Raw genomic sequence first — 23,836 nt, 5'->3', positions numbered from 1 at the left:
GGCTGATAGTGTATATCTAAAATTTTCCATTAGAGAGAGAGGGAGCCCATTTCCTCTGGGGCAGGGTCTTTGAACTTCTCCAGTTTCAGAAGTTAGTGAAAAGCCAATGTAAGAACTCATGGAAGGCAACATGCTTTGTGGTGTGCTTTGTTGTCCTCAGACTATCTCTGGATACATCAGTTCCACTGCCCATACAAAGCTTTGCGGGTATTTTCTGACTATGTTGCTAAAAGGGCTGGTCCCTGAATTTGTTTTTTTCTTCTGCTTCTTATAATTTTAAAATACTGAGTAATACTGCCTCTTTGGTGTTCTATAATATTTATACCATAGTTATGGTATAAAGGAGTGCCAAAGTGGCACTAATATACAGAGTACAAAGTGCTAGTCAAGACCCAGAAAGAAAAGACCATCTTTGTTCTGAACAAGTAACACATAAAAAAGTTGAAGAATATTGGCTATTTTTTGACTAGAAATCAAATCGTCTTATCAAAAATTGTGGAAGTGTAATTGATTTGTAGGATTGGTTATTGAATGGTAGCCCCCATTCTTTTATGAAAGGAGTGATAGGAAAACCCTATTTTATTTTTGTTTATTTTTTAAAATATGGCTACTTTGCGCTTGTATCTACCTGCATCCTTTTACACCCCCCAGTTGAAAAGTTAGCTGATTCAGTAAGACATTTACTGATTCATATCCAGAGGTGTCTAGAGCCCAATGAAAAGTGTCACCTATAGCCCTGTAAGTACGGTGATAGAAGTTCACAGAAGAGACAAAATGAAACTTGTGGGCTCAAGGGTTTTCCAGCAACATTAGAAATTTCAGAGATGTTGAACATTATTGATTTTCTTATGAAAAGCCACTACAGCCTGGCTACATGACCCATTTATTCCATTTAGAGGAAAACTGTTGACCAAGGAGTACCACACCAAGGCAGTTTTGCATTCTGACTGTATTGCTTTCACCCCAGATCCTCTTCTAGGAACAAACTAGCAATAAGAGGCTAATCTGCTGTCCACATGTCATGTGTGCTGGGGTTCAGTGCACCTTTGGCAAGCCTGACCAGCATTTAGAGTGTTTAAATACAGACCACAGTTCACATGAACCCTAAAATGCACATAAAGCCTCAGACCATCATCATCTCCACTTTCCAAAGTCTAAGATCTCCTCGCCTTGTTGTTTGTTTTTGTCCCTGGACCCCACCAGCACTTGAGTACCAGTTAAGCTACTGTGGTGTGTAGATGGTTCTGTGGAACAAAGCATTTCCCAGAGCTGTTATGTGTGGGATGCTTGAAGAGCCCAGTTTGGCCTGCAGGCTGCATGCATGCTTGTCTGTGTAAACAGTCAGTGGGATGGAGGCTGGAGTGAATTAACTACCCAGCTTGTCTCACCTTTCTTCCTCCTGGAGCTGACACATGTCCTGGGCACAGGCAAATTTATGGCACCATAGAGGGACAAACACCTCTGCTGCTGGATCTAACAGATCATGGTCAGTCTGAGTAATTTCAGCTGCAGTTTAAACCACTTTCTCTGATCTGTTTAAAGTTTTTTATGTTGCTTTTGAAACATTAATGCCTGTCCTTTGTGAATATTTCAAGGGCTTCCTTTTACCTCCAAAAAAATTGTATCAAGGAAAATTTTTTCTAGACAAAAACCTGCTTTCTTCATCTTCTTGCACACATCTAAGCCAGTTACCTCACCCAGGATCTTGACATTTGACTTAAAACCATTTTTGGCTTAACAGCCTCATATGGCTGGTGTTACTTCATGATTTCCAAGTCTATCCTTGGAGTGATGTTCTTGCCTGTCTGGAGTGGTACCTAAGAAACTCTCAACATTTGGCTGTGTTGGAAACAGGCCAGAGACAGAGATTGCCCAATCTCTGACCACCTTTGTAGAAGAGTGATCATCTGATTCTACTGTTTTACATTTACCACCTCCATTATGGATATGCTGTGGTCTTGCACATTATTTCCCAGTGCCTGCAGCTCTCAGTGGGCTTGTAAAGTGACTTGATAATCAAGGATGTCCTGGTCCTTCCACAGAGTCCTCCCTGGAGCCATCCCTGGATGTTGTCTAGCCCCCAAAGGATGTTCTTAAGAAAGAGGAGCAGGCTGGTTGGATTTTTGAGGTGTTAATTTGCATTAGCAATTCAACACATTTGAGAGACCATTCTGGATTGAACAACAGTTGTGTTGTTCACATTCCTCACTTTCACACTAAGCAGTCTACTGCTCCTACTGGGGCAAAGTCTGCCCTGGAAAAAGACTACAGAATTTAAAATAGGCAGCAAACACCTGGTAGATGCTATACCCTGGAAATAGACCCATCTCAAAAACGTAACAGAGAAGTTCTAAACACCATGCAGTCCAGCTTCCTTAGAGATAACAGATTTTCTAATCATTTTCAGGGTAAATTGGGAAAGTTTTTTTTCCTTTCTGGGCCATTACCTTTCAGAAAAGTGTTGCCATAAGGTTTTGTGGAAAAATTAAAAAAACCCCAAAACACATTTGGCATACTTTGTTGCGAAACTAAACTAACGCTCAACTACCTTTTCCTCACTTGACCACCACTTAAATGAAAGAAGACTTCTCACATGATAGGGAAATTCTTCTTTCTTGGAAACCTTGACCCTGTTGCCAGTAAATATGGAGATATCTTTTAGAAGAACGTCACAGATGATTGTGGTCAAATTTGTTGAAAGTGGAGCAAGACGTATAAAAAAGCACAGCAAAAATACCGACCAGCCACCACATGAGCAATAAGTTATCTACGCGAGCATCTCGGGGAAGAAGCTACTTTGAGGGTTAACAAAATTAGGTTAACCTCTGTCATCTAACCAGTCTGGCTGCATCACACATGCTGCTGAGACTGTAGAGGCTCGAAGATTTGGGAGCGAAGATGAAAGGATGTTCTATTTTCAGACCTGGGTATTTTTTATTTCTGCTTTGTCTTTTTGCTGTGGAAGGCAAAAAGTCACCTACAGGAAAACATACCTGCCGAAAAGGACTCCTCTCCCAGGTGACAGAGAACCTGTATGTCAAGGCAACTAGTTTGAAATCATCTGTTCCTGTAAGTTGATCCCACTAATTGAAAAAGTTTATTTTATCTACAGAAGCTTCTTTATTAGTTTAATTACAGAGCTTCTGGAAACCTTAATAAGTTGAATGATCTCTACAGTCCTGAGAGACAGGGTAATGCAGCTACTTCTTTTGTAAAGGTGGGAAAAATTTATGCATAGAAGATGCATAGAGAGGCTGGATGAGTTTTCCATGAAAGAAATTTGTAGCTAGGCTAGGATTGGAATACAAGTTTACTGAGTCCTCACCCTACATCTGAAGAAGACGATGAAGATTAATATTATTGTTACTGAGTTTTGTATAAACCAGACTTGAAACTTTCTCCCTTCCTCTGCTCAGGTTAATTAATACTATCACATTCTATTTTACAGAGGGATCTCATCAAGACCACGAGGCTGCTTAAAAAGACTACAAAAATGCTGTTTATGGTAAGATTTATACTACTAGTTTTCCATGTTCTTATTTTGACTTTCCTTTGGTCAATACAAACAGGAATGTGTGATCAAAAGCAATGAAAACTGATGCAAAAAATCAATTGTATTTAATTAGGAAAAAGACATTTATGAAAGCCACAGGCTTAGAGAAGTTCTCTGCTTAGAGGAAGAGTGTTATTTCTGTCTCAAGAAAGGGATATTCCCCTGGGACATGAAGGGACAGTTGATCATGGTGTGGGGAGAAACAGGTGGATTTGGAAAGCCTGCTTTGTAGGCAGCTGAAGTCATGCTCTGCCAGGGAAACTGGGGTGAGGGTGGTTTTTGGTCAGGGAGGAGTGTGCTCCTCCTGTGAGCCCTGGCTGCATGTGAGCCTCCCAGGAATGCTTCCAGGCACCAGCCTCACAGGAGGGCCAGAGCCACAACCACTGTCCCACAGCTGAGGCACCTTCTGCTGAGGGTGTGCAGTACCATGGATAGCCCGGGGATGCTGCAGGGAGTTGGGACACCCAAGGAGCTGCTTTGAGCTTAGAGCTCTGCAGGTGCGCTGGAATAGGGTCATCAGAGTTCCCAGTGCAATTCAGCATGGGAGTGAGAAACAAAGCTTGGGGTGTCTCATTGTAAGTGACTGTAAGTGTGTGAGACATTTTCTTTTTCTTCATGCAGAGGTCTAGTCAGCAAGACCAGCTGAGGTGGTTTATCCTTAAGTATAGACCTGTTGGCCTTTGATATTCCTTGGATTTCACAGAACACCTTGGGAGCAAATGCTCCTCACTTGTCTGTGGGACCTACACACAGATATCCACATTTCAGTGGTGTCATCTGCAGCTGCATTAGCCTCCTGACAGGAAACTCTCACCTGACAATTGATTCCATTGCCCAGAAATAGGCATGTAGTCATTTGAAATACCTTTAGGTGTCCAAGAGAACCCACAGGTCAAGCAGATACAACACAGGATGACTGGTCTTTTCTGGAGCAGCAACTGGGGATGGGCTGCATACCCTACAGCATATCAAATGGCATGGGACAGTCATGTGGAGGAGTGGAAAAATGACACACACAATGACTCCTGCAATTTGACCTAGATGGTCTGACTTAACTCCCCAGTTTATCTTCCATTTATTCTTTGTGTGCTAAGTACATTTGTTGCTGTCACTTCTGCTCATGATTGGTCTTACCAATATTCTGTGCCTGCCAGCAGAGCACTCTCCTGCCTTTCCTTCAGAAACCACAGAGGCAGATTGAGCTGTTTAATACAAAAGGAAGCAGGTCAATTGGATACTAAAATTCATAAAAATGGTTTTATTGATTGCACACTTTCTAAACATGCATGTTTTATGAGGCTGAAATTTTAGCCTCATAAAAGTTGACTTTTGGGATGTTTATTTGGCAAATCATTACTTGATTTGTTTTCAGACAAACTGCAGTGTTCGAGATCAGCTCCTCTCCTTCTATGTGAAAAATGTCTTCAGTCGTCTTGAGGTAGGGAGTGACAAGTTGTACTTTATTAGTGCCTTCCAGGTCCTGCAAGCAAATATGGATGCCTGTGTGAGTATATTCCTGAGAGCTAAGCTAACTTTGTCCATTTGAAAAGTTAGGGAAGGGCTCCATGTCAGTTTTTCAGCAGCTGGAGAGGCAGAGGGTGATTCAGAGTCATGGTGTGACCCATGCCGCAGGGGATGCAGATTCTCAAGGGCTTTTCCACTGGGCTCAGGGAAGTTTAACACCATTCATTCCCTCCCAAAGTGATCTTGTGGGGAGTGTGCAAGGTGGTGGTGATCCCATGGAGCCAAGCCACTTCCCTACTGATGATGTCACCTTGTGCTGTCCCCTCATCACTAAAGCTGCAGAGAAGCAGGGTGGTCACAGGGAGAAATGTGGCTCCTCAAGTTTCTGTGATGTTACAGTGGTAATGCTTTCCTTCTTCAACAACATACCCTCTGCAGGTGTGTAATCTTTACTCACAAGTCATCTCTGCTCCTCCATACCAAATTTTGAAAGAACTGCTCGTGTCTCATGGGTAAGCAGGGAGCACAATTACGAAGCACATGGGAGCAGTTCCTATGAACTGGCTGTGCTCACAGTCAGAGCAGGTTGTCAGAGAGTCATGCTGCCCATTGGTAAAATGCCTCCAGGTGCCCCAGAGAAGAGGCACTTTTGCCAGCTCTGCCTAAGTAATGACAGGACAGCAGTTAGAGCACACTTTTGCCTGTGCAAGTATACTTACTGACATACCAGGTAGATGCTAAGATGATGTCATCACTTGTTGGTCATTTCTCACATAATTTTTAAAGGTAAACAAATAGTGACTGGGTGTGTCTTAAAACTAAATATCCTATGGACATACTTTTTCCTCCCCTAAACCTGAAGTCCTTACAGTCCCAACAGTGTCCCAGAAAGTGGAGCCTGACCTAGGGTGAAATATAGCCATGGATATCAAGGCAAATGCCTATTGTGATTTTAAAAAGTGAGAGCAGGATGGAAAGCCAATGAATTAATGAATTAAATTAATTGAAACTTTGGCTAATCTGAACTGCATGGTAGCACAGAAGAAAAGGACAGTGGTTCTACATGCACAAAAACATTTGCAATGCAAACAAACCCCATCTTGAGAGTTCTTTCTGCAGAGTTAGAGTTATAGATCAGAACTCAACTGATGTATTTGCATAATGTAAAAAGATTCAAATCTTAATGGGAGAAAACTTCACCAGCTTTCAGGTTCTGTATTCCAAACCATGCTAAACAGTTGTGATTTAAAGCCATTATTCTCAGCATATTGCTGGCATTGTGCTGCTGTTATTGTTTGTGTGTGCCAAAAGTCCAGAGAATCCTGTAATTCCAGAATGTGACAATATAATTTCAGATGGTAAAATATGCTTTATAAAGATTACATTTTTGTCTGGAGAAACAATTACATTCTATACAAATGCCAGTACACACTGAGGAGTTTAGACTGTCAACTGTGACTGAATTCAGAATATCCAGTGACTGTAGCTTGCTAGATAGCTTAGTAATACATTTGTTTCTGTGCTATATTGAGACAAAATGCTGCAGGTTTCTCAGAGCTCCTGTATTTTTTTTCATAATTAGTGCCAGTGTTTTACCCAACAGAAGTCTAAACATAACAACTTACCTTTTTGGGTCTTAAAAAGTGCTGATAATGGAGATATGACTGTCCCTGCTAGTAGAAAAACAACAGCTCTTTGAAAAATGATGGCTTGCCATGATTTTCTAGGAGACACCCCATTTCAGGAAACTAATATTTTTAAAAATGCTTATATTAATTCAAACCCAGCAATACAAAACCATGTGAGAGAATAACAAAAATTATGAATAGAGTGAAAGTGATGGATCCTTTGCTAATAGTAAACTTAAGATTTTTTCATATATTATTCTTCAATAAATTAGCACTCATTCATCCATGTGCATCCATGTACTCTTTAGTTATTATTATTACCTAGTTGAGCTATAAGACGTTTATCAGAAGGGATTTCCACCATGGCAACATATAGTTAATTTTTATTTTACTTTACTTTTTTACTTTCAAGAATAAAGTTCTCTATACCACCAAAAGAAACAGTGATATCTTTATAGATATATTCACCTTATATTCTTTCACAAACTTGGGCTGTAACTCAGCCAGCTAGAGACATATGTGCTACCTAAAAATCCTAACAATATTTGCCTCCCAACCACTTCTAAAGACATAATATTATGATTCTACCCCTGGCAGTTCTTGGTTTTGTCCAAATAAGGAAGCAATAATATTTTTCTATGATATAGAGGCCCAAGCTCAGTTTTTTAAAAATATGTAAGTTTGAAAATTTCTAAACTGATTTTCTCCAGTAAAGTCAGACGTTCTCATTTAGACCATGACAGAAAAGTAAAGGGAGCAGACATTTTCCCCTGGATACTTGGAGCATCCACCTGCAGCACCTCTGACCTCATTACTTTCTTGAGTGCCCTGGTCAGCCTTGCTGAGAACAGTGTGAAGTTTCTTTGAGGCTGGACTTATGTTCCTCCAGCCCTTAGTGCATTGCAGAAGTGTTTTCTTATATTTGAATGGAGTGTAGAAGGATAATATATTCCCTGCAGAGCCTTTAATATTTCTCAATCATTTTAGGCAGAGCTTGTAGACCTCAAGCTGAGTTAATGTTTGCAATATTCTAACTTTCTGGCTAGCTCATTTAGTGACTTGCAGTATATGCAGGAAGATAAGAGTTTGTAATGTGCATCACCACGAAAACCAACATACTCATTTAAGGTCAGTTCTGCTACCAAATAATATTTTGTGAAAATCTGTATCATACAAGATACATTTAAAAAAAAAAAAAAGAAAAAAAAAAGAAAGAGCGCCAGGTTAGGAAGAACTGCCCTGTCTGGAAGATTTTTAAAAAAATGTACTTATATTTATATTATCTTTTAAAGATTTGCTTTTTTCCCCACTTTCAATGTGTGATGTGACTTTGGGAAGCACAAAAGGTCACATGAAAATATTTGTGCTCCTTTTCAAAGTACTGTGTGTGAGATAGAAAAGAACTAACAATTCATTTCAAAGGAGTTATTTCCTTCCATGAGTTGAGATGAGGATATTTGTCTTTTTTCTTTTCAAACATGTTGTCCTTGTTTGCAGATTGGAAGACATCAATTTTTTTCCTTTTTTTTCTCTGAAAGAATATATTTTTGGCAATTCAGGTAGCTGAGGATCAGCAAGCCATGTTGCTTAGAAAGCTTAGTCTGGCAACTCTAAAAAAGCATTTGGAACAGCTTTGGGTGGCCACTGCTGAGTGGACAGAGAGAGGTGGTGAGGGGACAACTAAGCCCTCCAGATGGTAAATAGTCAGACAGCAGAGAAAGGGGCAGGGAAGCAGAGAAAAACATAAATTAACCTTATAAATATGTTTTGAGGGCTTGCAGAAATGTGCAAATTTGCTCCCTGTATTTTGTGATGGTCTTTGGCCCTTAGCCTTGCCTTCTCTCAGGTTCAGGGGTTCTGAGGGTTCCGAGCCTAAGAACCTTGAATCTTAGAGCTAGGATACAGTGTGCAAAAGCTGTAACTGCAACTTATGTATAGATTCCTGAGTTACATAGAAAGTATTTAATAAGAAAACTTAGAGGTACTCATAGTGCCAATTTTGGGTGTTGTGAACTCAACTTGGCAGGAAGAACGCAGGTAAAAGAACACATTTGATGTGTTCAAATGTTGCTGAGATCACACATTTTACTGGTAGCTCTACAGTGCCACACTGTGGGCTGGACTCTTCCTCATCACTGTGTCTTTATATCAGCACCTTTGGGTTTTTTTCATCCTTCAGCTTCCATGTGCTCCATCCACAAGGTTAACTTCTGCAGTCAAAAAGTTAAAGAGAATATTTCTTAAGGTAAGAGCAGGAGGTGCTGCCTCCCCACTGCACTGCTCAAGGGCTGTAGCTAGTTCCTTTTCTAATGCCTGTGTCTTCTCAACAGCTTGGAGATCAGGGAATCTACAAGGCCATCCATGAACTGGACATTCTCCTTCCCTGGATTCAGGCCTACGTACAAACCATCATATGAAGAATGAGGAGGTGACAGACAGTGTGCTGCTTCTGTGAGAAGAAGAGATCAATACCCAAAAGGCCTGAAAATGAACTGAAGCCGGATGATCAATGTGTCTGGCAGTAACTCCCTCCTGTGGAAAGAGACCCTCTGCAACACAAGCGGCATGAAGAGGGCTTTTCATAAGCTTTCATGGTTAACCTGGCACAGCAGCTTTGCCTGTTCTGCCTCTGGAGCAGCTAGAGCACGCTGCTGTGCTTCCCATCCTGCCTGCCCGCTGCCTTGCAGGCAGCCCCCAAAGGAGCCACACCAGCAGAACTTGGAATCTGCTACCCTGCGGATCACACACCACGTCCCACGTGCTGTGGGCATGATCTTGCCTTGGCTTGTGCCACCCTGTGTGAATACAGTTCAAAGAAAACAGGATCACTTTGGAGAATCCCACCGCTAAGCTATATTTCCTTTGGGACATGTGGTTGTAGATGTATAACAGTATACACAAGCCATTCTACATGTAAATACAAAAAACAATGAGATACTGCTTATCTTTATTATTAATTTAAGGTAATAACTGATCCCTAATAAAAAAAGACACAATTAATGTAAAAGCATTTTTTTCGGACTCATGCATGTGCTTTAGATATCATATAATCTACATGAGATCAGACACTCAGAAAACACAATAAATGGATTGCTTTCACTAGGATTGTAAAATTATTTACGAGAAGTTTGTGGAAGTTGATGGTAGTGGTTTCCAAAATGTCTTTCATATAGTACAGAATGAAGATGGAATTCTAGTTTTCTCACATTTTTAAAGATTTACCAAGAGAAAATATCTAGGCAATGAACATAATCCCAATCTCTGTTTGGCAGTTCCATGGGGCTGAGATTCTGCAAATCTTCAAATCTCATAGTTCTACTATGTCAGGAGCATTTGAATCCATTAGTGTGTTGCCACTGATGATCCTGAGCTAGTTCCTCTTCTGGCAAATGTCTAATATAAAGGAGTTGCTATGAAAAATACATTTTTCTTTTCAGTTGAAGACAAAATGGTTAATTAGAGGGACAGTGGAAAATTTGATGTCATGGTCTTTTCTGAACATGTAATTTAACTTTTAATTAACACGTCCCTTTTCACGGATTTTTTCCACACCCATTATTATTTGAAATTCAAGTTTGTGTGCAGCTTCAGTGTTTTTTGTCCGAACTCTGGTGTATGGAATAGAAAATTGGCCATGGGGATGGCCTCTCCAGCCTTCATCAAACATAACTGTCTGGTACTTGCTGCTGGTAGGGAGCAGTAGCCAGGATCTGGAACCCTGCGGGAGCTGGAGTGCTGTGCTGCTTCTCTGCCTCAGAAGGGAGCCAGTGACACCTGCAAAGAGAAACACTGCCACCTTTAGCTGGGAAGATCCATGGGCAATGGTGCCTGGTGATTCAGCTTGCCAAAGACTTCTCTTGCGGATCTTTTGCACATCCATTCAGTGGGTGACACATGAAGTGAGACACGACCTTTAGAAAGGGCAAGTAGCATCTTCCCTGCCACACCTCATGCTGGGGTCAGCCCTGCCATGGGCATGGGCAGCCAACAGACCTCTCACTGCAGGGTTTGAGGTCAGGCTGCAGCAAAGCTCAGCCTCCGTCCATCTGACAAGGACATCAAGCTATTTTATGGCTAAAAGCTTAGGATTTGTGTATTTCAGCCCTCATTTTCTATATGGCTTGGGACATTTTGCAGATTCTTAGTTGCCTTGCCTATAAAATGAAAGTACCTCTGGGAATGATGCATCCCTTCATACAGTAGTGAAAATCACATCTGCAAACCAATTAAACACTCCTGGATGAAAGCCAAAATACAGCATCTGCAAAGTAAAGGACATTACCTAAGGCAAAAGTGTTGTGGTAAGTGGTACATGCCATATGCAGGCTACCTAACAGCAAATATTGCTCTGAGTCTTCACAAAAACATAGCAAAATAATTGGTATTAAATATATTCAACTGTCAATTCAAAGTAATAAGTATGGGCAAAAGCTTGTTGCCTTTTAAAACTGGACAAGTGAAGGAGTGCATTTTAATTTTACAGATGAGACTCTAGGTGTCACTCTTAGAAAACAAGATGTGTTAGTCTCAGTTAACTGTTGACTTCAGCTGATGGAGAAAGTGTTAGAGCATATTTCATAAGTAGTTTTCTTGAGTGGAAACTGAGATAGATATGCAGTTGAGTTAGAAAGATTGAATTATTTAAATTCAATTGCCACAAGTGTAGAATTGAAATAAAAAATGTAGGGTAAAAACAATGGGCATATAGCAACAAACTGATTGATTATGAATTCAGTTGCTAGTTTTACTATAGAATTCTTATGTGACTATAGACAAGTTCCTTTATTAAGTTACTTTTCTCCTTTTACAAATGGAAAAACTGTCTATCAATTATTTGTTCAAGTTAATTTAGCATACAGAAGTCCTCAGGAGGAAATTATTTCCCCTGCAGTGTTAATTGATGTCACTGTTGCTTAGTGTGGTTTGTCTTATCACAGTGTTTTGGTCTTTTTGAAGCAGTGACTCTTACTACGTGGAAAAAAAAAGTATTTTATGACTGTTACTGCAAAAGCAAGAATGAAAAATATGTGGCTGTGCATTAAAATTGTCACTAGATCAAAGCTTCTTGAAAAACTCTGATCTAGTGGAAAGTAGCAGCTGCACATGCAGTTTTGGTGTTATGTAAATAGTACAGCAACAGTCAGTGAAGAGAATTTCCATCACATACAAGATCATGTACAATTTTCTGGTTTCCCTGAAGTGTTTTTTTCTCTCAAGTGCAAAATCCTCAGAACAGAGGTTATCACTTAATAAATGATTTTTGCTGTAGGCCCAACCATCTACAGCAATCTCCTCATCTCAGCTGCAGCCCTGGTGATATAATGTTTCCATAGAATCATGGAATCATAACATCATGGAATTGTTCAGGTTGGAAAAGATCATTCAGACCATCCAGTCCAGCCAGTAGCCCAGCACTGAAAAATCCACCACAAAACCATATCCCCAAGTGCCACATCCACAGATCTTTTACCTACCTCCATGGGTGGTGACTCAACCACTTACCTGGGCAGCCTGCTCCAGTGCCTGACAAGCTTTCTTGGTTGCAACCTGACAGTGCTTTCAGAGAATATTTCCTAATCTCCAATGTAAACAAGTCCTGGCAAATGCTGGGACAGTTTCCTTTGGAGAGCATCAGAAGGATTAGAAAATTAGATTAGAAGACTGTTTCCTGAAACATGGAACTAAGAATGAGGTAACTTGTGTTGGATTTGGCTATTTGGCCACAGTTTCTTTGAGCCCACAACATACATTGATTTCTAGGGACAATAGCAGACTCCTCACTGCAAAGGTGTGACCAAAGGTGAAATGCTCGAACTTTTGGACTAGTGATTAATGAGGTGCTCCCCAAACAGCCCCCAGTAGCCAGTGAGCCCAGACATTTAAGTCAAGTCATCCTCCCCTCAGGAGCTGTAGGGCTACCAAGAGGAGGGGTGCCTGGGCAGGCAGTGCTGTACAGGAATGGGAGGGATGCAGCAGCCCCTGTACAGCTGCAGTGGTCACCTTACAGCTTCTCCCATCTTTAGCCAGCCTTCTTCATATTGCAAATAATGAGTGCCCTGGGGCTACTCTGTCCTACATGCTGCCAGGAGCTGCTGAGCTGTGGAGAATGGTCTCACCTCAAATCTGTTTTCATTGAAAAATCAGTGTTTAGATTGACATTCCTATTCTTTTAGTTTCAGTGGAAGAGTGATTTGGAAACAAAAAGGCAGCTAGTAGGTTCATTGCTCTAAAGGAACATTGATTGCCAGAAGGAAAAGGGAGCCACAGGAATACCATCAATTGAGGGTGGAGAATATAATGGAATAAAAGGAAATATGTCAGAAGAAAGTTCGAATTGCAAAATGTTATTGATAATAGTTTTTTCAATTCTTTGGATGAAGCAGGTTGATGAAAAGTCTCAATGATCATAAAGACACAGGATCGACAGGATAAGTGACAGACAGGACTCTGGAGGTTTTTGGCCCTAACTCCTGCTCAAAGCAGGGCACAACAGGAGATCAAACCAGACTGCTCAGGGCTTTATCCAGCTGCATCTTGAAAAATCTCTGATAGGAGTGATGGAAGGCTGACTTTGAAGGGACATTGCATAATTCCTGTGTGGGTAAATTATTACAGAGTTGAATGGAGCCACAGCTGAAGAAGGTTTCCATAGTTGAAAGGCAACGTATGACAACTGCCTGATCACAAAATGCTTGTGTGATGTGAATGACAAATTGCAGGCAAGTGTCAAGGAAAAGATTGAATGAATTTTGAAACAGAATTAAGGCAAATGAGAATTCACAGATGTTTCACTTCTGGTAAATTATTTCTGAAGGTTGCAGGCCCCTCTCAATTTATACCGAGGTTTTTGGCCCAAAGCCTTGAGGATGGAAACCAGCCCACTCCTCACCTGGCTCCTGACTCTCCTTGCAGCATGGGCACTCCCAGGGAGGTTTCTAATGTGTGGCCCATAAAAAGTTCATGCACATCTCCCTGCTCCTTGGCCATTGACTCTGGATATCCCAGGAGTGCCCTACCTTCTCATCCCAGGTTTTGATGATCTTTTTAGAGTTTTGTTGGCTTCTGGTAGTTTTTCTGCCACATCAAACTGGCAAAGAACAGAAGAACATGTTATGCTAGGATATTCAAGTAATATCAGCTATCTGATTACCATTCCATGCTTTATGAATCATCAGAGTTAGAAACCTGAGAAAATACAAATTTGATTTAGTTTAGTGGAAGAGATTGTAGGCAACCTGATGTAGAGGCAACCTGAGGAGGAAGGGTGTAGAAGAGGAGTGATGATGGGTGAACAGAGGAGTCTGGAGTGTTTGGGTCATATCTGTATGTCTCAGCATGGTGCTGTATTTTTCACATTAAAAAAAAAATCTACTTAAAGAGAGCTGGATGTAAAATTTCTAGCAGTGGGAGTTGCAGACAAAATAATGAAACTTAAACAGAAATTATGAATGAGGTTATGTATAGATATTAAGGTGCACGTAGATATGGTAGATACTATAGATACTAAGATACTGAGGTGTGAACAGGTTTGGTTTTGCTTTTCAAATGGCCCTTTAATCAATTATGTTTCTTCATATTTAATAAAATCTTATTTTTATTCTATTTAAGACCTCAAAAAGGTTTTCACACTCTTGACATAATAGATTTGGGGTTAATGATGTACATCTCTTGTTAATATTCACCAATGGATGTTTTTCCTTCCACTTTCTGCCATTGCTGCTTATTCAAGTTGTTTTGGCTGTGCTTTCAAACGAGCTGATGAAAAGGAAGTAACTTCCTTGAAGTAGCCATGGTGCAGGGGGGGCCTTTTGTTTGCTTGTTTCTACTAAAAATTCATTCATTAACAGAAGAATACATGCTGCTGATTTTGTTGCTGTAGGTGAAGCCTGTAGCCCATGTCCATCATCGGTAAAACATCATCCATTATTTTCTGATTTTTCCCTCCCCGCATGAAAGATGAAGTGGTTTGTGCCAGCCCAGCTCGTTTTCCCTAACCACGCGTGAAGAACCCGCTGACGTCTCCTAGGCAGACTTTGTCATGTCAGTCTAAATGTTTTCTCTGTTCCTGTATAGTGACTAAGGAATAACCAGCAGCAATTTCCAAGTGATGAAGAAAGCTTGCAGAGATAAACCACAGATGCCTTAAATTAGTCACTTTTAGGTAAAGCTATTTACAAGTGAGCCTCTTAGATGTGAGGAAAAACTTTTTTGTGAATGAGAAACCACAGGCTGTCAGTGGAAAAGACAACCTGTTTTTCTACCTGCTGCAGGGGAAAGAGTGCTTCACGCACAGCGATACCCGCGAGGTATTGTGGATCCCAAGATGGAGCACAGTTGCGGTGCAGAAGGAGAAGTTGAAAATTTGGAGAAAATTGCAGGGTTGCAGAAGGATACAGAAATGGGTTGCAGCATCAGATTGCAATTTGACTGCAATTTGAGTCAGTGGTTTGGCCTCTTCGAGACCAGCAAACTGAGCTTGCATGACCAGTGCCCCTACAAAAGCCTGCTGATACCAAAGGGTGATTGTGACAAATATCTGACTGATACGGACTGCACAAAGCTGATAGACAAGTTCAGCACAATCTAATTTCAGACCATCTGAAGCAAGATCCTGGTGCTTATTCCTCTATATAGAGAAAAGACAAGTGACTCTTTGGGGAGGTTTTATAGAAGGAAGGGAAGAGGCCATACTAATCTAGTGGAAATCCACCAAAGAGTACTTCCCCAGCCTAAACTCCAGAATGAGGGTTTCACTCATGAGTGTAAAATGATTTAAAAATTGTTACAAACTGCATGTGTTGTAGTATGGCAAAAAGAGTGAATATATGTGCTCAACTCATCTGTGCATGAGGACTACTGAGAGGAAGCAGAAAGATGTAATTTTTGCATGTATTTTCACTATTGATTTTCTGAGTCTGCTCCAGCTTTTCCTTTCTTCTAAATGTTGGAATATTACAAAGGATTTAAAGAAAAGTTATATGAAAATTTGCCCTCTGCTACAAGACATTAAAGATATCAGTTCAATCTGATCAATGAGAAGGAACATAAAAAAAAATCAGCCAGTTACAATTCATCTACAGGGATGACTTCATAAGAAACTCCATATTTCCTCAGTTAGATGGAAGAAAGCATGGCAAAGTTGTACTCTTCGGTGCTAAACCCAGGAAATCAGTTAGGCTGGAACTAGGAGTAAGACTGATACTGACCAGGCCAACTGGTATAAATGATCACTTTTAAGACTGCAAATGGAATCTCTAAGTATCTCATAATTTACGTCCTCTAGATGCTGAGCACAGGAGTGAAATGAGTTCCTCTGAAATGTTTAACCTACGAACCCATCTCTGTTTCTTTTTTAAGGAAGGCTGTTGCAGAGTTTCACATTCCGATTGCCAGAAGTCTTTCATTTTCTAGCCTGAGTTTACTCACAGACAGTTTATAGACGTTTTGTCTGGTGTCAGTTTATTCGGTTAGCCTACATGACTAGCTGAAGTTGCTGTTTTGCTGTAATGTAGTTCAAATAACAGCTGGGTCTTCTTGGCTTTTCTTTTTCCAAGGCTGAACAATACCAATTTTTCTAGTCTTGTTTTACAAAACAGGAACACTCTCTTGGTTTTCTGGATGATTTCTAGTTTGAACTAATCTATATAGCACAGAGTTAACTCACAAATGTACATTGGCATTGCTCCCCTCAGTCTTCTGGAAACACCTCTCCCAGTTAACCCTCACAGTGTCCATTTCCACTTGCCTTGATGGTTCCTGTGATGAGGAATGGCATCATGGAGTTATTTTCCTCCTCCAACCTTATTTTCTAAATGCCACTGGAGGTTAGTTATTTAAGATCCTGCCAAGCCCAGTACTGAATATTTGAAGGTAGGTTCTACCACTTCTTTGGGCAACTCACTCTGACATTTAATGTTTCCCATGATGAAACAATTTGCACAGAAAAGAGCCTGTTGCACAGCATCTTTTCACTATTCCCTGTGTGAAAAGAGTACCTCCACCTTTTTTGTAACTACCTTTTGGGTAGTGGAAAACTACAATTAGATACCCCTGAGCCTTCTTGTGTTGTGGCTGAACAAATAAAATTCCTTCTGTTTTTCTTCATAAGTAGAGATCTTCAACCCTCTCATCACATTGGAGGTCACTGGCATAACATTCATATTTTTCAGCATCTCTCTTGAGCTGGGGGGACCTGAGCTGGTTGCACTGTACTGGGTGTGGGCTGAGAAGTGCCAAGCAGAATGGCCTGAGAGAGAGAACGTCCTGTGACCCACTGGCTGCAGTTCTGTTGATGCAGCCCAGGACACCGTTTGCTTTTGCAGCTGCAAAGGTGAAATCCACTTCCATTCAGCCACCCACCAGCACTTCCAGGACCTCAACAGCAGACTTACAGTCCTGTCTGTCTCATTTTTTTTTGTTAAATTTTGAGGCAGATCCGAAATAATTTTGCACTTATGACTTGCAGAAAACCCCAGTCTTATCCAGAGAATGAGCATCTGCTGTAATGATACTTTTGCAGTAGTACTAGCCCTCTATCAAAAAACCCCACACACATCCTAAATCTGTGAATATCAGCAAAGCATAACCTTTGGATTTGGGATGACTGAAAAAACAAAGACGGTCCATTCCTCCAACTGAGCAATGCTTCATTATCATTGACTCTTAGACACACGTTTCTCACAAACTTCCTTGGAAGCAGAGGAGGAACTGATGCATCCCACCACAGGCTCTTTTAAGTGCAATTCAAGCTGCAATGCCATAAATTAGAGGGATTTTTAATGTGTTTCCATGTATACCTATATATGAGAATACACATGACTTCTTCAAAATATTTAATTGCCTCTTCCACAAATATTTATTGCTATACACTTCTCCGTCTACTTGTATCTGATTATTCTGGTTCAGGGTCTAGTACAAAGACCCTGAACAAAATTTTAATTTCATGCTTCCCATTGCTTAGACAGTTTCTCTTCAGTGCTAAACCATTTCAGGTAAGATCAGAAATTGTTGCAAGGTAACTTATATCTTCAGTAGCAAAAGTAGCAGTACTACAGAAGGAGATCACTAGGTTACAAAAATTGGTGTTGAGGATCCAAATTCCACACTGTGCTTGTTACGAGCTTATTTGGAACTAGCTCTAGCCTGGTCCTGTGGCCTGAGCTCCTGTTAACAATTGGATAACATCAAGAGAGTTTCTGAAAACATTTTCCAGTTTTATTTTATCTGAAAGGAACTAAATTTTGCTGGCTCCCAGAGTGTTCCCAAATGCAAGCCAAAGTGAAGTGAGTGGTGATTCAGAGATTGGTTTTAAGTTGTAGAACAACTGGCACACAAACACAGAGGATCTCACTGGTATGCCATTTTGCCTTATATGAGCAGAAAAAAATTATAAGTCAGTCTAAAATGCATTTGGGCTCTCTTTTTTTTTGCAACTATTGAACCAGAATTGATGGTTTTCCAGAAGAAAATTCTCTTATGGAAAGGGCAGAGCAGTTGAAGTGTGCTGATGGAAACCAGAGTTAGTGTGCCTGAATTCTGAGCTCTCTGCAATTAATACTCAACTTGTCTGTGTGCTTTTGCAAAGCTGCGTAAGGATTGTTGTACTTAGCTTGTGCACACGGAGGCAGAGGTATAACAGTATCACAGCTCCTCTGTTACTGGTATCTACACTAGCTAGGTTAAAATAAACCCACCCTTGCTGTTGTGGCAATATGCTTCAGTTTCCCCTTCAATTTTGCTGCATAGATATGCACAGAATATGGTGATGTTGCAAAACAAAGGTACTGAAAATGATAAAGTGAGACCCCAGAGCCCTGTACATGTTATTACAAAACACAACCAACAATTTAAGTGGCAGGAGAAGGTTCCTTTCACTACTCTTTTCATAATTTTGGAAGTTTTTAGTCTTCCCTAAATATTAATAGGGATATTAATAAAATTAATACTTTCCTAAATAATTAATAACTCTTGCATAATTGATGAAATTAATATTCTTTCACAACAACTACACAGCAGTGCTAGGAAAGGTATTTTCCTCCTTATGGTAGCTAATTCATATAGACACTTTAAAATACTAGCACATGGTCTTAGTAGACCAATCTTCTTGTTGCTTAGCTGTCAAATTCAGTGAAGGTGGCAGGAGTTAAGTTAGCTGTGAGGCTTTTGAATCTCTCAAAATCAGAAGAAACTGCTGACTGCTCAAAAGTTACTGACAAGGAAGGAACCAACAGCTAAAAAACTGCATAAGTTTCATTTCCTTAGGAAAAGATTAACAAGTCAACCTGCCACATTTTAACTACTTAAAAGTATGCTACTTGAAACTGTGTTTTGTTCTTCTTGAAAAGAGCATTTTTTATTGCAGTTTGTGGGGAAAGAAAGAGCAATATTTGTTTATTTTATTCCATTTTTAAAAACTTGTTTTATTTCAGTTTGGGGTCAAAAACGTAATAGTCTCTTTAAAAAAGCAACAGATTTCAGTTTCTTGTGTTTTGATTCTTTTCAAAAAGTAATTATTGCTAACTAATTCAATCTTTTCATCTCCTAAAGAGGACTAGAATATGTTCATTCAAAGCACTCCATAGTTGTTAGTTCAGGCCTCTGAAAAAGGAAGATGAGCAACTTTAAAGTGAGGTGCATCTACTCTCGACCCACAGTAGCTCTTCTATAGGCAGCCTTACTTCCTGTGGAGATGAAGAGGAAATGTACTCAGGGTGTGAAGCATCTTCTTCATTTTTTTAACTACCAAAAAGGAAAGGTCTTGAATATTTCTCTTTTCACTTTAAATTCTGAATCTAATTGAAAAATCATTGCAAGTAAATGCCTCTCAAGAAGTCCAGTTCTAAGTAAAATGTTATCTGTGGATAAATTTCTTGTAAGCCTGACTTTGTGGCATTCTCATATGTGTCCTGGAGGCTGGACAGAAACAGGTAGGACTAAATCTGTGTACTGATTTGCTTTTTCTCTGTAAGTGAAGATGACTGGCTTGCTTAGTCACACAATTATGAATGGCACTAAAGAGATTGTCAGGTGAGGGGAATCCCCACCAAACTGTCTCCTGGATTGTTTTAGAGGAAAAGATTGCACCACGTAGTAGATTTCTTTTAAGAAACGTCCTGTGGAGGTTTCCAGATGACTATGACAGAAAATGTCCACTCTCTAAGCTGGTTTGAAACATTTAATGGATATTTTCTTACTGATGTTTGAAACAGATCATTGACTTAGCCTCCAGCATGCGCACACACCTACACACTTGTGTTTCCATGTACATGCATGATAATTAACGATTATAAGTTGTGTAAGCGATAAAAAGAAAATGATCAGATTTTCCCCCCAAATGCTGACATTTCAACTTAGAATATTCAATAAGAAATCAAAGCAGGATTGATTTGTACTCCTACTGTGTACTTCTAAATTTAAATGTATTAATTACTAGCAACAAATATGTCTGTAAGATAAAGTACTTACACTGTGAAAACAAATGCAACAGTATAATGAAAACTCAAACAGACTTGAATTCCTCATTAAAAAAGATCAAAAAGCTCCAATGTAAATAAAAGTGAGCAGCAGAGAAAATCAGTGTAAGAAGAAAAAAAAACCCAACATGTGAAGAAAATTCTATAAGTATAACAAGAGGTAGATGAGCAGGACTGGCTCACTGACAGGCTGATAGTCTGAAAAGTCCCATTTTGATATAGTATTAAGAATGTATGAAAAGTAATCGGTTGTTATCAATCTGCAATGAATTTTCAGATGAGTCCGTGCTATTTTGTGAAGTTTTAAGCTGGCCTCTGATGAGATCCCTGAATGGATTGACCCACCACATGCAGAAATCACCAGCTAGTTCAAGATTACCATCCTTTGGTCTTTTCTCTTTAAAAATGACATAGTCCTTCTGAAAAAGAGCCTTGGGCTATTATCACAGATACTTTGATGTAGAAGTTCTGGTAGCTTTTTTGCTTCTTTTGAAGGTGGATCTGATCCTATGAAAATGAAACTGAATAACGGACAGAAAATAGCAGAGGTCTCTGTATGGAGAGTTGAAGTAGAGAGAAAAACATTAATTCATTTACTGGGAACTGGGGAAAGACACTGTGAGCAAAACATGATATTATTTCTGTCAGTACTGTACACAACAGTAAATGTATACATATATATTTACAGGAAATATCAGAAAGTCAGAACCACGGGACACAGTCAGGTCAAATTACAGCGGAATTGTTTTCCCCATGAATTAGCTCTCTCAAAACGAATTAAAATATTGCCTTGAGACTAATGGAAGTATTTGTGGAAAATGTTATCATACTAACATGCTGGTCTTATGAAGAACAGGACTATTAGAGCATCACAGAATCATAAAATATCCTGAGCCGGAAGGAGCAGAATTATTAAAAAAATTCAGAAAAATCACTTTGGGGAGAACTATTTTAATAAAACATATCTTTATTTTGTAGAATGCTTCATATGCACCAAGGCACAAAATGCCTTATCTGAAGTCAGTATGTTGCACTGTTAGCATGGGATAGATACCATTGACTGTCTAACATTAAAAATCAACAATATGAATGTTGTCGGTGCTAGTGTCTAAAAAGCTTAGGCAATAGTACTTCAAAAATATTAGGAAAAACTTTGAAATAATTGTCTTTAAATAATATGTTTTCCTATTTGCTTTATTTCGCTTTTAGAAATTCATGTTTTCTGTCCTTCTGTCCTTGCAACCATACTGATTAAAAAGTGATTGAAAAAAAAAAACCCAACTCCAAAACTCTAAAATATATCCCAAGATTCATGAAATCATATGAAACAGGAATCTGGTGCTTTAAAGTGGAAACAAATGCTGTAATATGCATGATATAATGCTCATAATGAGAAGTACCTCCAAAGGATATTATGATGCTGAAAACAGAAAATTTTCAAATGTTTTATTCCTCTTGGAAGAATTAAGAAGAGAGAATGAAAACAGAAGATTTTATGCAGAAAAACCTGTAGACACTCCATGGCTGTAGCACAGGAGGTTTTACACAAGCCAACAGTTTTGCTGCTTTTCCATTGCTGTGGACTGAAACTAATATTGAATAACATTTAGAATTTTATTCTATTATATAGGCAATAGATTTCAATCAGAATTTGGATATGTGGAAAAACTCCAGACAGTAGGAATACGGAGTAAATATGCACACCACATTTGTCCATCACTGTTTGCTACATTGCCACAATTTTTTCCATATAGTAATACAAGAAAAAGAGTACTTTGGAATTCCACATGACTTTCTTATGGTTAGCCCTCTTGGGTGGGTACCTTATAGTTTCTAAATCATTTATACATGCAGACTGTGTTTTTTGGAAAGCTTAAATACCAGTTTGTGCCAACTTGAAATATGGTGCAAGAAACAAGAAAAAAAATTTGATCTCCATCTCATATTGTAGTCCATGCATAATTAGCAAGGAGAAAATGTGTGTTTTAGGTCTATCCTTCCAGGCTCAGAATTCCTCATATACATCAGCTCAACAGACTTTCAAGGAAAAGAAATGAAGACAGAATTATGCTGATTTTAGAACAGGGACATGAGCAGCTATCAATGAGAACAGATGTTCTCAGGGAAATATTTGCTATCATCTCCAGAAAATTATTTTAACATGTGTCCTGAATATTTTTGTAATTATTGGAATGTTTAGACAATACAAGGCTGATAGTGATACAGTTAAGAATTTCCATAAAGTCCACCATAGTGTGTGAGAAAGGCCAGCCCAGAACAGCTATTCCTGGCTATCCTCTTCTTGGGCAAAGCAAAAGCTTAAACCCTTACTTAGAGGATAGATGAGAATGCACATCATGAGGGGTAATTATTTCCGTTGCTAATTCAGAAAGGAATCATTAGTGTTTGGTGGGAAATTCCTGCATGGGTTTACCAAATTAAAAAACTGAAGGAAAGTATGAAACAGGTGTCTAGTGTGAGTCAACATACCAAGATTTTAATGATTTTTGAACTTACACTCTAATCTAAATGGTACCCATCTATTATCTCATTATCTCTTTGGATGTCTGTCTCTCTAGATGTCTAACACTACCAAGTGTTAGTTTCTTCTTTCTTCCCTTTCTTAGAAGACTCAACAGCTAATGTGTGTGAGAAATTTTTGAGAGGAAAGAGGGATCAATAATAAGCTTCTTCCTGTCTGCGTTTGAATGTAGCCAGGAGTACGTAATGGAGGCCAAAGGGTCTTCCTTGTGTCATTCAGATTGTAAAAGCTAGTTTTCCAACTGTCTCTTCCAGCACTCAAAAGTGTCCCTGGAACGGGCTGAAATTTTGTTTAGAAAAATGTAAAAACAGTTAATTTTGAGCATTTCAGAACTTTCCTCTGCCCTGAAATTTTGTCTTATTGATGCCTTAAGTTTTGGCTTTCATATTTTCCAGATCCTGTACTGCATCAATATATAACTCTGAACTCCATATAAAGTGTTTCCAAATTCTCTTCACAGTTTAGTTAGAAAAAACCCATCCTTTTCAAGCCTGAGAACCAATCTACCATTGCAGATTCAGGCCCAAAAAGTGTAAACAGCAAATTGAGGAGAGCAATCTGGGAGGATGGGACTTCACAACCTGAAGATGTACTTGGACAATTAACCCCAATTCATAAATGGACCAAAACTTATAAACATGTGAAAACTTGTGACCTGTTGTCCATCTTGGTTGTAGCCTTGGCCAGGATCTTGTACTGCCCCAGGTGTATCCTTCTAAGGCCTTTTAATAAATACCTACTTTATTCCTTTAACTCTGTCTAGCCTCTGTTATAGGTAGCCTCTCAAGTCATCATATAAAACAAAGTAGACGATTTGTGCCAACATTATCCTTACTAATCTCTGGAAACATCCTCTAAATCACAGAGGTCCAGTGATCAGAAAGAGTAGCCAATTATACCCTCGCCCAAAAAGTGTAAACAGCAAATTGAGGAGAGCAATCTGGGAGGATGGGACTTCACAACCTGAAGATGTACTTGGACAATTAACCCCAATTCATAAATGGACCAAAACTTATAAACATGTGAAAACTTGTGACCTGTTGTCCATCTTGGTTGTAGCCTTGGCCAGGATCTTGTACTGCCCCAGGTGTATCCTTCTAAGGCCTTTTAATAAATACCTACTTTATTCCTTTAACTCTGTCTAGCCTCTGTTATAGGTAGCCTCTCAAGTCATCAT

General features: G+C 39.5%; 1 protein-coding gene across 1 annotated transcript; it reads left to right on the top strand.

Moving 5' to 3' along the window:
• The first annotated feature begins 2,898 nt into the window (after positions 1 to 2,898).
• Positions 2,899 to 9,062, top strand: IL26 (interleukin 26). Its single transcript, XM_039703809.1, has 5 exons — positions 2,899 to 3,069; positions 3,449 to 3,505; positions 4,926 to 5,057; positions 8,825 to 8,890; positions 8,976 to 9,062. The coding sequence occupies exons 1-5, from the start codon at positions 2,899 to 2,901 to the stop codon at positions 9,060 to 9,062; spliced, it is 513 nt and encodes a 170-aa protein (XP_039559743.1).
• Positions 9,063 to 23,836: the final 14,774 nt, after the last annotated feature.

This window comes from Passer montanus, unplaced genomic scaffold, assembly GCF_014805655.1.
Source record: "Passer montanus isolate IOZ18808 unplaced genomic scaffold, ASM1480565v1 scaffold17, whole genome shotgun sequence".
Lineage (NCBI taxonomy): Eukaryota > Metazoa > Chordata > Aves > Passeriformes > Passeridae > Passer > Passer montanus.
Note: the sequence above shows the minus strand (reverse complement) of the source record. Positions and strands in the feature narration are given on the sequence as shown.